The sequence below is a fragment of the Portunus trituberculatus genome, chromosome 12 (genome assembly GCF_017591435.1).
Source record: "Portunus trituberculatus isolate SZX2019 chromosome 12, ASM1759143v1, whole genome shotgun sequence".
In the NCBI taxonomy this organism is placed as follows: domain Eukaryota; kingdom Metazoa; phylum Arthropoda; class Malacostraca; order Decapoda; family Portunidae; genus Portunus; species Portunus trituberculatus.
In genome coordinates this window covers 147,501-164,334 of record NC_059266.1, presented here as the reverse complement: position 1 = coordinate 164,334, position 16,834 = coordinate 147,501, and the positions used below count along the sequence as shown (strand labels likewise).

Sequence of the window (16,834 nt, the reverse complement as noted above, 5' to 3'; positions counted from 1 at the left end):
CTTTTTTTACGTTATTCAGAGACAGGAAATTTAGTGGACCTTTTCCTCATTGTGATTTTCTCATTTTTTGTTTCTTAGCTATTTTCTGTTTTTTACTATTTCGATTCCCAAACCAACATTGATCTACCATAAGACACAAAACTAATACAATTTTCCTAGCACATCTACACAAAAGCAACATGAATGACAAGAGACGATGGAGATCAGGCAAGGCGCAGGTGTGACAAATAAAAGGAAGCCGCAGGTGAGACGAACAACAATTCACGGTGTCTTATTACAGATGCATCTCAAACAGGTGTTCCGGTTCGTCAGCACCATGCAGAACAGGTGTGAGAGTAATGAGGTGTGTTCAGGTAATGCTTTTATGGTGCCGATGAGGTAAACTTTGTATAACTACTTGTCACGGATACACCCACACACACACCCACCCACACACACACACACACACACACACACACACAGAGAGAGAGAGAGAGAGAGAGAGAGAGAGAGAGAGAGAGAGAGAGAGAGAGAGAGAGAGAGAGAGAGAGAGAGAGAGAGAGAGAGAGAGAGAGAGAGAGAGAGAGAGATGAACTGAAAAAATAATTGCGATGATCGTGTGTGTGTGTGTGTGTGTGTGTGTGTGTGTGTGTGTGTGTGTGTGTGTGTGTGTGTGTGTGTGTGTGTGTGTGTGTGTGTGTGTGTGTTCCATCCAAAGAAAATATTCCTGCTTTCGTTAATTTTCTCTATTTTCCTTCCCAGCCTCGTGTTTTTATTTCTTTTTCAAATTTCTTATAAGGACACAAAAACAATAATAGTAATAATAATAATAATAATAATAATAATAATAATAATAACAATAACAATAATAATAATAATAATAATAATAATAATAATAATAATAATAATAAGGAGAAGAAGAAGAAAAGGAAAAGTGTGCAAAGTGAAGAGAAGCGCAGGTAAGGTAGCCAATGATTAACAGCAGAGTTTGTACAGGTGTGCCCATCTCGCCCCGACCCCGTACAGGTGTGAAGGTGAGTGGTGACCGAGGGGAGGTGGTGACGGAAGGGGAGGGATGACCGAGGGGTGGTGTTGACGGAAGGGGAAGGGTGACCGAGGGGTGGGGAAGTAAATTGCTACTCTGTGATGCGAGCAAAAAGAGAAAGAAAGAGAGAGAGAGAGAGAGAGAGAGAGAGAGAGAGAGAGAGAGAGAGAGAGAGAGAGAGAGAGAGAGAGAGAGAGAGTATTAAGATAGCCCAGGAAGTGAAGTGATAAGGAAATCAAAAATAAATTACACTATTACTACTACTACTCTCTCTCTCATACATCATTATAGTATGTTAATTACTTTTTTTATTGCCTTCTCTCATCATCTATCTTTACTTTTTATCATATACATTAGCTCTCCCCTAATCACTTCTCTATTTATACCATGTGGGCTTTTCACGGGAATTTATGGGCTAAAGAGAATACTTTTTAGGGTACCTCCTATCTCAAAGCCCACCCGCTAGGGAAACCGTTGCCCAGAGTGAGGAAGCCCAACCTACACTCGAACCGTGGACAGGATTCGAACCCGTGCGCTTGGAGACCCTCGGACCCCAAAGCACGCATGGTTCCACTGTACCACGGCGGCCACAACACTCTCTCTCTCTCTCTCTCTCTCTCTCTCCATCCTCACTATCTCCCCTCTTCCATATCTCCTCTCACAGACGCTCTCCCTACTTTGGTTAGTTTAAGGCTCCCCTCTGTGACAGCAACTACGTATATTTCCCCCTAGTAAAGCTTCACTAGATATATGGAAGCATTTTTAAACACTAATCTATCTTTTATTTGAATTTTTGGCACTATTTTCTATGCTAAACTCTCGAAAGAACACACATTTAAGCTTCTATCCTCTCTCCTTCCTCTCATGTGCGTCTATACTAACAATTCTAACATTTAAGCTTCTATCCTCTCTCTCTCTCTTTCCTCTCTTGTGTGTCTATGCTAACAGTTTTTTTTTTCGGTAGTTTGCTTATACACCTGTTCTGTCCACCTCTCCAATGCAAGAGTTAACCAGTTACTCTCAGCCATTTCTCTGGTACACTGGAACTCCCTGCCTGATTCTGTATTTCCACCTACCTATGACCTGAATACATTGAAGAGGGAGGTTTCAAGATATTAATTCCATTTTGTCCACCTCCCTAATGCAAGAGTTAACCAGTTACTCTCAGTCATTCATCCCTTTCTCTAGTACACCATGGAACTTTCTGCTTGAGTCTGTATTTCCAACTTCCTATGACTTGACTTCATTCAAGGTAGAGGGTTCAAGAAATTTGTTTGGCTACCTATCGGCTCTATAAGGAGACTGGCGACTGAGTGGGCCTTTTTTTTATATATATATTTTTGTTGCCTCTGGCCTGTTCTCTCTTTCATTAAAAAAAAAAAAAAAAAAAAAACACTCTGGAACTCCCTGCCTGATTCTGTTTCTATTTACCAAATGACTTGAATGCATTTAAGAGGGAGGCTTCAAAACATTAATCCCATTCTTTTAGCTAACTCAATCATAGTTCTCTTCTCGTCCTTGATCGGTTTTTCCCCTCTTATATAAAAAATACTGAAGGATAAGGATAAAGAAAAAATAGGCAGAACACAAGGGTTGACTTACCACGTTCGGATACGGAGAGGTACTGAGGCAGCCGTTCACAGCCCATGCCCTTCGATTCTTCTTCCTCACCAGTTCGAAGTTCTTAGGGTCGCCTTCGATAAGAACCCCGCGCCACCCGTACATCTTCTCGAAAACCAGAGTGTTGGAACGCGTCTCGCCGTCCAACGCCCCGCACTCCACGAAGAACCCGCCCTCATTCACCTGCCACCACAGAGAACAGTGACAGTCTTCAGAAACGCTTTGGTCTCTCGCCATGGTTATTTTTCAAGGCCACGGAGATGGTCAGCAGGGCTCCCAATAGTGTTTCTCGTGCTAGTAATGTAGTGTTCTTGTTGATCTGTCACTAGAATCACAAGACATTTTCAAATATTCATATGATTTATTGGAAATGTCTGTTTTCTGAAATGTTTTTGCTCCCCCCACGACTGTTTTTCCGAGGCCACAGAGATGATTAATGTAAACACACAAACACACACACACACACACACACACACACACACACACACACACACTTCAAGAACAACAGCTGTGTGACCTTCGCAAATAAAAAAAAAAAAAAAAAAAAAAAACGAGAAACGAAAAAATAATGCACAGAAAGAGAGAAAGAAAATAAAAATAAAAAGCTGACACATCTACCACACGTATCCTCTCTCTCTCTCTCTCTCTCTCTCTCTCTCTCTCTCTCTCTCTCTCTCTCTCTCTCTCTCTCTCTCTCTCTCCTCCCTCCCTCCCTCCCTCCTCTTGTTCCCTTCTCGCTCTCGCTCTCTCGCTCTCTCTCTCTCTCTCTCTCTCTCTCTCTCTCTCTCTCTCACGTACCTTGTCTCCGAGGATGAGCCTGATCTGCTTGCTTTGTCCCATTGAAGGATCGGAGTTGGAGGAAGAGAGGGAGTAAGGCTGCGTGGAGGGAGGAAAGAGGTACTTGGCCCGTATCCTCTGTCAGAGAGAGAGAGAGAGAGAGAGAGAGAGAGAGAGAGAGAGAGAGAGAGAGAGAGAGAGAGAGAGAGAGAGAGAGAGAGAGAGAGTTGGTATGGGCCGTGAACAAAGAGAATCAAGTAAAAAATTATCATGAGAGAGAAAATTATACAAAATGGCGAAAAAAAGTGTATAAGGAAAAGGGAAAGGATGAAGAAGAAAGAAACGAAGAAAGAAAGAATGAGTTAAGAACGAGGAAAAGTGATGAAGAATAGTGAAAAAATAAATAAGAAAAGGATGGAGGAAGGTAAAATAAGATCGAGAGAGAGAGAGAGAGAGAGAGAGAGAGAGAGAGAGAGAGAGAGAGAGAGAGAGAGAGAGAGAGAGAGAGAGAGAGAGAGAGAGAGAGAGAGAATATGTTAAAGAATAAACGAGAAAGATAAAAACAAGGAAGAAAGGTAAGAAAAATAAGGAAAGGATGAAAAGGAGAAAAAATCGAGAGAGAGAGAGAGAGAGAGAGAGAGAGAGAGAGAGAGAGAGAGAGAAAGAGAGAGAGAGAAGGTTAATAAAATATAATCAGCTGTAGTAGATTATCATATTCTATCACACCACAAACTTTATCAGTCACCCTGTCAGACCACAATGAGAGGATCACTTATACACCTCCTTTAATACTCCTCCTGATTGAAAGTTGACACGTTACCAGAGTTTGATTGACTGATTGATTCATTGACTGGCTGATTGACCTGCGTGGTGACTGACTGACTGACATGATGGTTTATAAGAGAGTGGCAGTGATGTCACTCTCAGTGGCAGTGATGTCACTCTCTTAATTTAATTGTATGTTTAGAGAAAGACACACAGACAGACAGATGTAGAGTAAATAGACATCCTTAACCCCTTCAAAACTGGGACTCACTTTTTACCTTGAGTTTCTGGCAAGACTAGACGATTTCATTGACATTACGAAGGGTCTATGGAGGTTAGAACATTAATGGGCTGAGTCTTCACTATTTCAACCTCCCACGTAAGTTTCTAAAGCTGTATAAAATCACGAAATAGTAGCTAGAATGAGTATGAAGACTCCTCATGGTATTGAACGGGTTAAGTAAATTGAAGGCGGAAATAGAGATACACACAGACAGACAGACATGGAGTAAAATAAACACTCATGAACAAAGGAACTAAAAGGCGAGAATCTTTACTTTGACACAGACACACAGAAAATGAGACAAACAGACGTACAGAAAAAAATGACATTCCTAATCAAAAGAAACTAAAACACGGAACTGTACACACACACACACACACACACACACACACACACACACACACACACACACGTGTAGGAGAAAATTCGTAAAAAGAGAATAAAAGAAAAAAAAAAACAGAACAAAAGGACGAAAAGAAAGAGAGAAAAAGACACACACACCTACACACACACACACACACACACACACACACACACACACACACACACACACACACACACACACACACACACACACACACACCACCACCACCACCACTCACCTGTATTAACCTACTGTCATCCTGGTCGAGTGAGACAGGTGCTTTCATTATCTGGTCCAGGGACACCACCACGTCATCCACGGCGGTGTGACGCGTCGACACCACTGCGGGGGACACCAAGTGATAATGAGGGTGGTGTAGTAACGTTAATAACACACACGCACGCACACACACACACACACACACACACACACACACACACACACACACACACACACACACACACACATATAAGTACGCTCAAACACGCACAATACACAACGAAGGAGGTACATGCACGCAAGCACACACACACGCACACGCACACGCAAAGGGAGGAATAAGAATGTGAAAAAGAAATAATGATGAGCAGATAGGTAAATGATAACCGGATAAGGACGCACACAAAGAAGAAAGAGAAGAAATGATAGATAGATAGATACATACGATAGATAGATAGATAGATAGACAGAGAGGCAGACAGATAGATAAAAAAATAAATTGATAGATAGATAGGAAAGAACATACGTAGAAGAACAGAAGAAAAGAAAAAAAAGAAAGAACAAGAACGAAACAAGTAATTAGAAGATAGGGAAAAGATAAAAGATATTTCAAAAAGTAGAGAAAGTACACACACACATAAATAAATAAATAAATAAATAAAACTAAATAAAATAAAACAAATAAGCTGATACAAGTAAGCATTTTTTTCTTTCTTTCTTTTCTTTCTCTCGTTTCTAATTACTCAAATCAATACTCCGTGAAATAAGAGTATTTGATAAAATAGGAGGAGGAGGAGGAGGAGGAGGAGGAGGAGGAGGAGGAGGAGGAGGAGGAGGAGGAGGAGGAGGAGGAGGACGAGGACGAGGACGAGGACGAGGACGAGGACGAGGACGAGGAGGAGTAGGGGGACGAGGAGGAGGAGGAAGAGGAAGAGAAAGAAGAGGAGGAGGAGGAGGAAAACAGCAACAACAGTAACAACAACAACAGTAGCAACAATAACATGATAAAAAAAAGAATAAGAAAAAATAGAAATGGAAAGAAAGCAAAAGAAAGAAAGAAAGTAAAGAAAGATAAATGGACACACACAAAAAAATAGTACAAAAAAGAAGGAATGAAAATAAAATAGAAAAAGGAAAAAATATTGAGAGAGAGAGAGAGAGAGAGAGAGAGAGAGAGAGAGAGAGAGAGAGAGAGAGAGAGAGAGAGAGAGAGAGAGAGAGAGAGAGAGAGAGAGAGAGAGAATACAAAGAAGATACAACTATATACTTTAAAACATACACAAAGAATAACATACGTACAAACATACATACATAGATATTTTGATGGCAAGGTTAGTGGCACGTGTTTTGGCGGGCATGGAGTTACCACACACACAAACATTAGATAGTTACCAGTTAGTAAGTTAATCAGTTCGTTAGTCACTTAATCAGTCCAGCATACAAACCAGGCAGTCAATTTAATCTCTAAACTATTTTCTACCTTCTCTTTTTTTGTGTTTTGTTTTTTCTTAACCCTTTGGCTGCCACCTGGTACACTCTTTCTTAATTACCAAGCACTCTAGGGAACTTTTATTTATTCTACAGACATTTATAATCTTTAAGCTCTTCAATACCAGGACACGTTTTCATATTCGTTCTGCTTACTTTCTGGTGATTTTATACAGCTTCAGAAACTTACGTGGGAATTAAAATAGTTGAAACCTTTGGCCATTAATCTTCTGAGCTTTATAGATCCTTCATAATGTCAATAAAATCGTCTGATCACATACAAAACTCAAGATGAAAAATGTGTCCCGGTACTGAAGGGGTTAAACTGTGAAAAATTGCAAAATGTATTCTTTTTCATTGCTAACTTTCTTGTAGATGTTTGCTTTGGTGCTGCTGATTTATTCATGTCGCAGTGAAAGAGTTAAAAGAACCTCAGATATTTATAGACAATTTTCATGAACTATTTTTGTAAGATGCCTTTCATAAACTCGACTGTTTATTTATTTATGTGTATTTCCAAGAGTCATGCCGTGCAACTTACCTCGTTCAGAAAATCAGGATAAATACAAGACGGTGAGAAAAAAATAAATAGAAATGATAGATAAAGATCAAGAAATGAATAGATAAATGAATGAGCATGTCTCTTTCTTACTTTGCTTTCGTTTACGTACCGGAAGAAATTGAAGGTATCCATGGACACACACACACACACACACACACACACACACACACACACACACACACACACACACACACACACTTTAACAGACATCGGTAAATCTGACATCGGTAAATCACTGCCACTTACACGTACACACACACACACACACACACACACACACACACACACACACACACACACACACACACACACACACACGAAGCATCTAACACCGTATACTTTAATGACATCGGTAAATCTGACACTGACACACACACACACACACACACACGCCCGGTAGCTCAGTGGTTAGCGCGCTGGCTTCACAAGCCAGATGACCGGGGTTCGATTCCCTGGCCGGGTGGAGATATTTGGGTGTGTCTCCTTTCACGTGTAGCCCCTGTTCACCTAGCAGTGAGTAGGTACGGGATGTGATGTGGTCTCAGTCCTACCCGAAGATCGGTCTATGAGCTCTGAGCTCGCTGCGTAATGGGGAAGACTGGCTGGGTGACCAGCAGACGACCGAGGTGAATTACACACACACACACACACACACACACACACACACACGAAGCACCTAACACCATATACTTTAATGACATCGGTAAATCTGACACTGACATTCACACACACACACACACTCACCGTCCCCACTGAGTCTGTCCTTCACCGCTCCTTCTAAGTCCTCCATCTTCATTAACACCTTCGCTGCAAGTGTTCAGGCGAAGCAGGTGAGCACGTGAACAGGTGAGCAGCTTAGAGCTTTCCCTACTACTGCTAACAATGCCGTTGTGGTAGCAATGATGATGGTGGTGGTGATTATAGTAGTAGTAGTAGTAGTAGTACTAGTGGTGGTGGTGGTGGTGATTATAGTAGTAGTAGTAGTAGTAGTAGTACTAGTTAGAAGAAGAAAAAAAGAAGAGAAGAAGAAGAAGAAGCAGAAGAAGGATTGAAACCTCACAATACAGTTACTGTTATCATCATTATCTTTCACAATTATCATCGTTACCATTGCAAATATCATGACTATTGTTACTGCTACCATTACTACTACCATTATCATTATCAACATTATTATTATTATTATTATTATTATTATTATTATTATTATTATTATTATCATTATCATTATTATCATTATTACTATTATCATTATCATCATTATTATTATTATTATTGATATGAGATCTCTAAATTTGGTCAAGCTAGGTGAGGTTAGATTAAGTTAGGTTAGGTTAGGTTAGATTAAGTTAGGTTAGGTTAGGCTAAGGTTAGGTTAAGTTAAAATAGGTTAGGTTAGGTTAGGCAAGGTAAGACAAGATAGAGCAAGGTTAGGCAAGGTAGGAATATGTTAGGTTAGGTTAGGGAAGGTTAGACAAAGTTAGGTTACGTTAAGTTAGATATCATTAAGTTAGGACACATCAGGATCAAAATATCTAAAGCCAGGATAAACTAGTTCAGATTCAAGTTCAGGTCGAGGTTAGAATATTCAGATTTAAGGTCAATAACAGTGAAAATTACTTTAGAGAACCCATATCGCTTCAGTGACTGCTGCCTTGGTGAGCGTGGCCATAACATTGCTGTGATTGCTGCTGCTGTTGCTGTTACTTTTAGTGTATCCTGTTTATAGCAGTAATATCTAGAGCAAGGAAAGGAAACTTAAAAATAGCAGAAAGAAAAACCATCTCTCTCTCTCTCTCTCTCTCTCTCTCTCTCTCTCTCTCTCTCTCTCTCTCTCTCTCTCTCTCAACGTAAATAGTGTGGCTGTCTCAATAGCTGTTATTGTTTTTAATCCACTTAGTTTGTTAATGCATTAACATCTACAGCAACGGAGGCAAACATTTAAGAATATTGTGGAAAAATTCTCTCTCTCTCTCTCTCTCTCTCTCTCTCTCTCTCTCTCTCTCTCTCTCTCTCTCTCTCTCTCTCTCTCTCTCTCTCTCTCTCTCTCTCTCTCTCTCTCTCTCTCTCTCTCTTACTGAAGGACGGGGAGATATCCAGGGTGAAGAGCGTCACGGATGTCAGCAGAAGCAGCGCCATCACCACCATCAACAGCTGCAGGCCCATCCGTCCCCGTATACCGCCCGCACTGCGCCGAGTAACGCAAAGTAAACAAATCAAGCGTGGTAATAATGAACACCACAACACATACACTTATAATACTTATCCTAACTACATCCTGCATTAAAATGACCTCTAAATTGATAATAGAAAAGGAAAAGATGTTGAATTATCATTTAGTAACCAGACGGAATATTTAACAGCATATTCATACATGAATGCTCATAATTATCGTACTCTGCAATGATTTGACTTCTGAAATTATAATAGTGAAGGAAAAGACAAAGTTAAATGAACTAACTATGCATGATAACAATAATCAACACTACAAACACACATAGATATTCATGATAACCACATCTTGCATATTCAAACTACATAAAGTAAATGGAATAATATAGGGGATCATTATTTAGTTGCCCACATTAAACAAACCACGCGCATGAAAACAATAAACACCACTACGCACATATAGATCTTAACACCTTCAGTACTGGGACACGTTTTTACCTTGAGTTCTGTGTACGATTAGACCATTTCATTGAGATTAGTAAGGTCGAAAGATTAACCCCTCCAATACTGAGATACATTTTCATAACAATTTTGGGGTATGATTAAACGATTTTATTCGCATTAGGAAAGGTTTATGGTGGTCAAAAGATTAATTACTATTTGAATCCCCACATAAGAAGGCTTGGTGACTGATAGACCAATAATTCTCTTAATTTTACAGAACGTACAGTCAAGTTCCACGTCTATACTGCAACTCTTGTATTGATAGCAATAACGATTTTTTTTTTCTTGCAGGTTTTTATATTCTTTGCACACAAAAAATCCACTTATTTCAAAATGCAGACCACTTGTCATAAGATAACACTAATTCTAAACAAGACACACTCAAAGTTAATCTATATCTATTCTTTGTTTAATTTCTTTAATTCATTGTAGAAAAAAAATACTTATTTAAAAATGCAGATGACCAATTCTAGATATCTTTTTTTTTTTTTAGTTATCTCCGAGCCAGAGCAGAAAAGCCCCTCATTTCACAAAACACACGGGGAAATCTAATCGACAGGTCTTTTTTTTTCTTTCTTTTTTTCTCACTGTTTTCTTCCTTTTCTTTTCTTGGAGCCATTGCGAACAAATAGGAATGGTTTCTCTTGAAGTCAAAAACAGAAACACATATGACCAAATTTAACTTTACAACTTTTCTCGGAGTCGTAACAAAATAAAGGCACAAAAAAAAGAAAAACATAACCAAAATATAATCAACATCTTTTTTACACGAAGTCAAGATAAGATATATATAAAAAAAAAAAACAATGATCCAACGTGACTGGGTTGTGACGGTTACCAGTGAAGCAGGAGATAAGGCAAGTGGAACGCCAAATAACACAGGACTATACCAGGACTGCACCAGGATACACTTGTGATATATGTTTAGATAAAAGTAGCACACACACACACACACACACACACACACACACACACACACACACACACACACACACACACGATCATCGCAATTATTTTTTTTTCAGTTCATCTCTCTCTCTCTCTCTCTCTCTCTCTCTCTCTCTCTCTCTCTCTCTCTCTCTTTCTCTCTGTCAAGTGCCAACAGTTGCATCAGTATACGCTGCTTTGAGAGAGAGAGAGAGAGAGAGAGAGAGAGAGAGAGAGAGAGAGAGAGAGAGAGAGAGAGAGAGAGAGAGAGAGAGAGAGAGAGAGAGAGAGAGAGAGAGAGAGAGAGAGAGAGAGAGAGAGAGAGAGAGAGAGAGAGAGAGAGAGAGAGAGAGAGATCAATACACGAGAGGGTCACAGTGAACAGAGAAACTGAAGACATCCTTTCACCACCAATCTCTACCACACCACCCACCACCACCACCACCACCACCACCACCATCACCATCACCACCACCACCACCACCACCACCACCACTATTATTCACTATTACTCTATCCACCATCACTTCCTCCTCTTCCTCTTCCTCTTCCTTCTCCTCCTTTAGTATCATCACCACTATCTCACCACCACCACCACCCCCCCTCCAACTGCTTAAATTCATCACCATCACCACTTTAACACCACCAAAACACCACAGCACCACCAATACCGTATGCATGATTGGTGCAGCAAAGCGCAGGTGTGATATCACGTCAGTTGTGTTAAAAATGCAGGGGACTTGTTATTTCTGTAAGGGTAAAACAAACAAACAAACAAACACACACACACACACACACACACACACACACACACACACACACCCGGTAGCTCAGTGGTTAGAGCGCTGGCTTCACAAGCCAGAGGACCGGGGTTCGATTCCCCGGCCGAGTGGAGATATTTGGGTGTGTCTTCTTTCACGTGTAGCCCCTGTTCACCTAGCAGTGAGCAGGTACGGGATGTAAATCGAGGAGGTGTGACCTTGTTGTCATTATTTCCGAAGATTGGAAATAATGAGCTCTGAGCTCGTTCCGTAGGGTAACGTCTGGCTGTCTCGTCAGAGACTGCAGCAGATCAAACAGTGAACACACACACACACACACACACACAAGGCACGTATAGGAGGAACATTGTAAGGAGAGAAAGAGATAAAAACAGATAAGAAAAGAAGAGAACAAAAGCAAAATGAGAGGAAAAACAAATAGAGAAAAAGAAAAAGTAGATTAATATTTATGATGGTACACGATATTCCCAGCACTTTTGATTGGCTGTAGTAGTAGTAGTAGTAGTAGCAGTAGCAGCAGCAGCAGCAGCAGCAGCAGTAGCAGCAGCAGCAGCAGCAGCAGTAGTAGTAGTAGTAGTAGCAGTAGCAGTAGCAGCAGCAGCAGCAGCAGCAGCAGCAGCAGCAGCAGCAGCAGCAGCAGCAGTAGTAGTAGTAGTAGTAGTAGTAGTAGTAGTAGTAGTAGTAGTAGTAGTAGTAGTAGTAGTAGTAGTAGTAGTAACCCAAGAAACAGAGGAGACGGAAACACGAACGAAGGAAGAAAGATAGTAGGAAAAAAAAGAAAGGAAGCAGATTAATGAATATATAGAGATGGTCACTGTGAAAGAAAAACATGACTGAGATGAGAGCCCACGTGTATTGCAATGAAGCAGCAGCAACAGGAGCAGCAGCAGTAGCAGTAGTAGCAGTAGAAGAAGCAACAGTACCAGTAGCAGCAGCAGAAGTATAGGAATAAAAGAAAAGCTTACAGGGCTATACACGGGAAAGGAAGGGTACACACACAGGAAGGGTACAGAAGGGTACACACACAGGAAGGGTACAGGGCCACACACGGGTAAGAGTACAGAGGCTACACACACAGGAAGGGTACAGAGGCTACACGCACAGGAAGGGTACAGGGCCACACACGGGTAAGCGAGGATACAAAAGGGTACATGCACCTGGCTGCTGAGAGAACAAAGCAATTAGGGACACGAGGCAAAGGTGAGGCAAGGCAGGGCAGGGTAAGGAAAGGTAATGTAAAGTAAGATATGAAAGGGAAAGTAAGGTAAGGCAGTGTAAGGGAGGGTAAGGTAAGGTACGGTGAGAGAGCAAGGATGAGTGTAAGGCAGAGTAAGGTAAGGGTAAGACAATGTAAAGGGAGGTAAGGTAAGGTAAGCTAAGGTAAGGTAAGGTAAGGTAGGGCAAGGTAAGATTGATAAAGTTAAATTAAGCTAAATGAGGTTAAGGTAAAGTAAGGTAAGGTAAGGTTAGGTAAGATAAAGTAAGGTAAAGTAGGGTAAGGCAAGGTAAGGTAAGCTAAGCAAAGGTAAAGTAAGGTTAAGCAAGGTAAGGTAAGGCAAGGTAAGGGAAGGTAAGGCATTGCAGGGTAAGATAAGGCAAGGTAAGGCAAGGTAAGGCAAGGCAGGGTAAGGTAAGGCAAGGCAGGGTAAGATAAGGCAAGGTAAGGCAAGGCAGGGTAAGGTAAGGCAAGGTAAGGTAAGGTATATATTGAGGAGGAGAAAATGAAGGTAATGTATGTTAAGATAGGGTAAGGTAAGGTAATATAGAATATTTAAGCTAGGATATGTTAAAGGGTTAATTAAGGAAAGGTAAAGGTGAGAGGACAGGATAAGGCAAGGCAAGGCAAGGTAAGGTAAGATAAGGTATATTAAGGAGAAGAAAGAATAAGAAAGGATGGCAAGGCAGGGTAGGGCTAGGCAAGGCAAGGCAAGGTAAGCAAAGGTAAGAGAGCAAGGTAAGACAAGGCACGTGTTCTTAGCAAAGCAAACCAGATTACAACACGCCACAGTCACACTTATAATCGATGCCATTCCTTCCTGCAAGCACTGTGTTCCTCTTATGCTTTGTTTTTCTACTAAGACAATTCCTTTCTATTTTTTTCCCGAAGCCATAGAGATGCTAAGTCTGGTTCCCGTATGTATGGCACATGTTCATTAGTTTTCAAGAGACTAGACATATTTGAGCAAGCACATGTGAAAACACTGCCTGTGAGAGGGACACGTAGCCGTGTAGGACACAGTTGTCTTTTTGTTGTCAGTTGTCTTTCGTGCGTGCTCTCGCGCACAACTACGAATATGCCTCTTCCAGACAATGAACTATTTAACATTAAATACCAGATAGCAAAACTTCTTTCCACATTCGGTACAAAAGTTGGAACTTTTCTTCATCGAGATCTAGTTTCTTTGCAACTACATAAACACTTTGAGCTTCAACATTATCTTTAAGATACGGATGTGTACAGACTTTTTTTTTTTTCTTCTTCTGCGGGCGACTATAGTAGCGATCAAAGCAACAATAACCTCCTCATCCGATCATGCCATCTTGCTGCAACCCTGAGACGCGTGGCGACGTGATACTCGTACCTTGGTCTGAAATCACCGTACCACTCGTCACTTGCCACTTGCCACCTGCCATTTGCCACAGTCACACCTTGGTGTGAAAGCGGCCTTAAGGAATTTGTATCACAAGAATCATAAAACTACCTTGAAAACCCTCAGGAACCTCCACTAGAGTGTACTGAAAGTACATAGTAGAAAGTATATAGGTTGGACTGTCAGACTTCGTCTGACAGCCCAACCTTGCCCAACGTGAATGCCAGTGTGGGGGAGCCTTGCCAAGCGTTGTGTGTAAAGTAAAGGACGCTTCCTCTCGCTGTCTGAACCACGTGCTAAGGGAGAGGTAATCTCACTGTGATATATTTGTTTTGCTCCTCTCTTCCTTCCTCTCTGCTAGGAATAGGTAATCTTACTGTAACATATTGGGTTTTTCTCCTCTTCTTCCTCTTTGTTAGGAAAAGGTAATCTCACTGTGTTATATTGGTTTTCCTCCTCTCTTCCTTCCTCTCTGCTAAGAATAGGTAATCTAACACTGTATTAATTTTTTTTCCTCCTCTTTTCATTCTCTTTGCTAGGAATAGGTGATCTCACTGTAATATATTCAGTTTTTCCTTCTCCCTTTCTTCGTCTCTGCCCTGTTCATCCACGCTATACGTTTCACGCTCAGCTGACTCACCTTCACCCTCACTGCATCATAATACGTGTGGGTTTGTTTGGATTCTGTCTCATGGCTGGGGTGTCATAAAAGCGAATGAAAATAAGAGAAATGTAAAGATATATAAGGTCTACACGTGGCAGTTTCAATTATTAAGCACGTTTTCCTATTATCATTGTTTATAAATTTGTTTGATACAAACTAATAAACATGAGAAAACAAAGGATGGTATTAATTCATTCAATACTGGGATGCTTTTTTTACCATGAGTTTTGGGTGTGATTAGATGATTTTATGCACATCAGAAAGGGTCTACGGAGGTGAGAAGATTACTGGCCAGAGTCTTCACTATTTTAATCCCCCACAAAAGTTTCTGAAGCTGTATAAAATCACCAAATGGTAATCAGAATGAATATGGAAACGCGTCATTGTACTGCAGGTGTAAGAAGCTATCAAGTCTATACCCATGCAGTCCCGATATGAAACATGCAACCTATCTCTACCTATCATCTCCATCTATATATATATATATATATATATATATATATATATATATATATATATATATATATATATATATATATATATATATATATATATATTCATCCATTTTTTTACAGCTCGCTAATGACTTGGCACTAACAACCTGATGACTGAGTCTATTCCCCCTTCCTTTCACTCGCCACTCTGAAAACCAATTCCTTTCTACCTCTTTTGAATATCAAGCTCGTATTCTCAAAACCTTCCGTGCTTCGCTTTCACTATCTCAAAAGGCTTAATTTGAATTTACACGAGTTTTTTAAGATTTTAAGGTTCTAGAGGCAGAGTGACTTTTATTAACTGGAGAAACACTCTTGAAAACCCCACTAATCATCTTTGTGGCCTTGGAAAAATAATCGTGGTAAGAGAGAGAGAAGAGCGTTTTTGAGGATTTTTTTTTTTTTTTTTTACGTTTCTAGAGGCAGAGTGACAAGATTTCTGCATTATTAACTGGAGAAACATTCTTGAAAAGCCCGGTTATCATTTCTATAGCCTCGGAAAATAGTCGTGGTGAGACAGCAAAGCATTTTTAAGGATATTTTTGCATTTCTATACGCAGAGTGACAAGGTTTCTACATTACTAGCATGAAAAACACTCTTGAAAACCCCGCTAATCATCTCCATGGCCTCGGAAAATAGTCGTGGTGAGAGAGTAAAGCGTTTTTAAGGATATCTTTACGTTTCTATAGGTAGGGTGACAAGATTTATACATTACTAACAGGAGAAACACTCTTGAAAACCCTGGTAATCATCTCTGTGGCCTCGGAAAGTAGTCGTGGTGAGAGAGCAAAGTGTTTCTGAATGCGGACCTAACATTATCAAGGCTAAACACATTATTTCTAGTTAAATCCTGATCACTGGCCCTGGGAATGTTGCTGGTGGCACTCTTGTTACGTCCCCTGTACCCTGTCCCCTGTAACCGTATATTCCTTCCACCCTATGATCAGTTTACGTATTCTGTATCAGCTCCTATCCATCACTCTCAAATTAGAGGTGACTTGGTGATGCTGAAGAAAGGAAAATAAAATATGATTGATTAATTCTACAGCCGGAAAAGTTAGTGTTCTTGACATTTACACACGAAAAATAAGAAAAAGAAATAAAAAAGCGTGTTGATTTGAAAAAAAATAAAGAAAGAAAGAAATGAAAATAAATAAATAAATATATGACTGATTAGTTCTACAGACAGAAAAGTTGATATGCTTGACATCCACACATAAAAAAAAATAAGAAAAAGAAATAGAAAAAAAATACATGACTGATTAGTTCTGCAGACAGAAAAGCTGATATTGTTGACATCCACAAAAAAATAAGAAAAAGAAATAGAAAAACGTTGTGATATAAAAAAAAAAAAGAATACATGATTGATTAGTTCTACAGCCAGAAAAGTTGATATTCTCGGCATTCACACACGAAGAAATAAGAAAAAAAAAAGAATAAAAAGAAAAGATGGTGATATGAGTAAGGTTTATTTCCCGGAGCAATGGAGCGGCGGATAAGATAAGCGAACTGAGATGATATAAGACCCGTTACCTAGGAAACCTTGACAGTCAGAAAAGTGTGTTGGAAAAGAGCAATTTGTTATGATGTGACAGAG

General features: G+C 40.2%; 1 protein-coding gene across 2 annotated transcripts in view; it reads right to left on the bottom strand.

The window, feature by feature from the left end:
• Window positions 1–16,834, bottom strand: part of LOC123502728 — a 31,709-nt gene that overhangs the window by 5,566 nt on the left and 9,309 nt on the right. Inside the window, exons 2-6 of one of the 2 annotated variants that reach the window (XM_045251952.1) lie at window positions 9,181–9,290; window positions 7,847–7,909; window positions 5,072–5,175; window positions 3,443–3,559; window positions 2,627–2,827 (exon numbers count right to left, since the gene is read on the bottom strand). In XM_045251952.1, the coding sequence (XP_045107887.1) occupies window positions 2,627–2,827; window positions 3,443–3,559; window positions 5,072–5,175; window positions 7,847–7,909; window positions 9,181–9,290 (595 nt within the window). The remainder of the gene's footprint in view (window positions 1–2,626; window positions 2,828–3,442; window positions 3,560–5,071; window positions 5,176–7,846; window positions 7,910–9,180; window positions 9,291–16,834) is intronic. The other variant, XM_045251953.1, reaches the window with a different exon arrangement.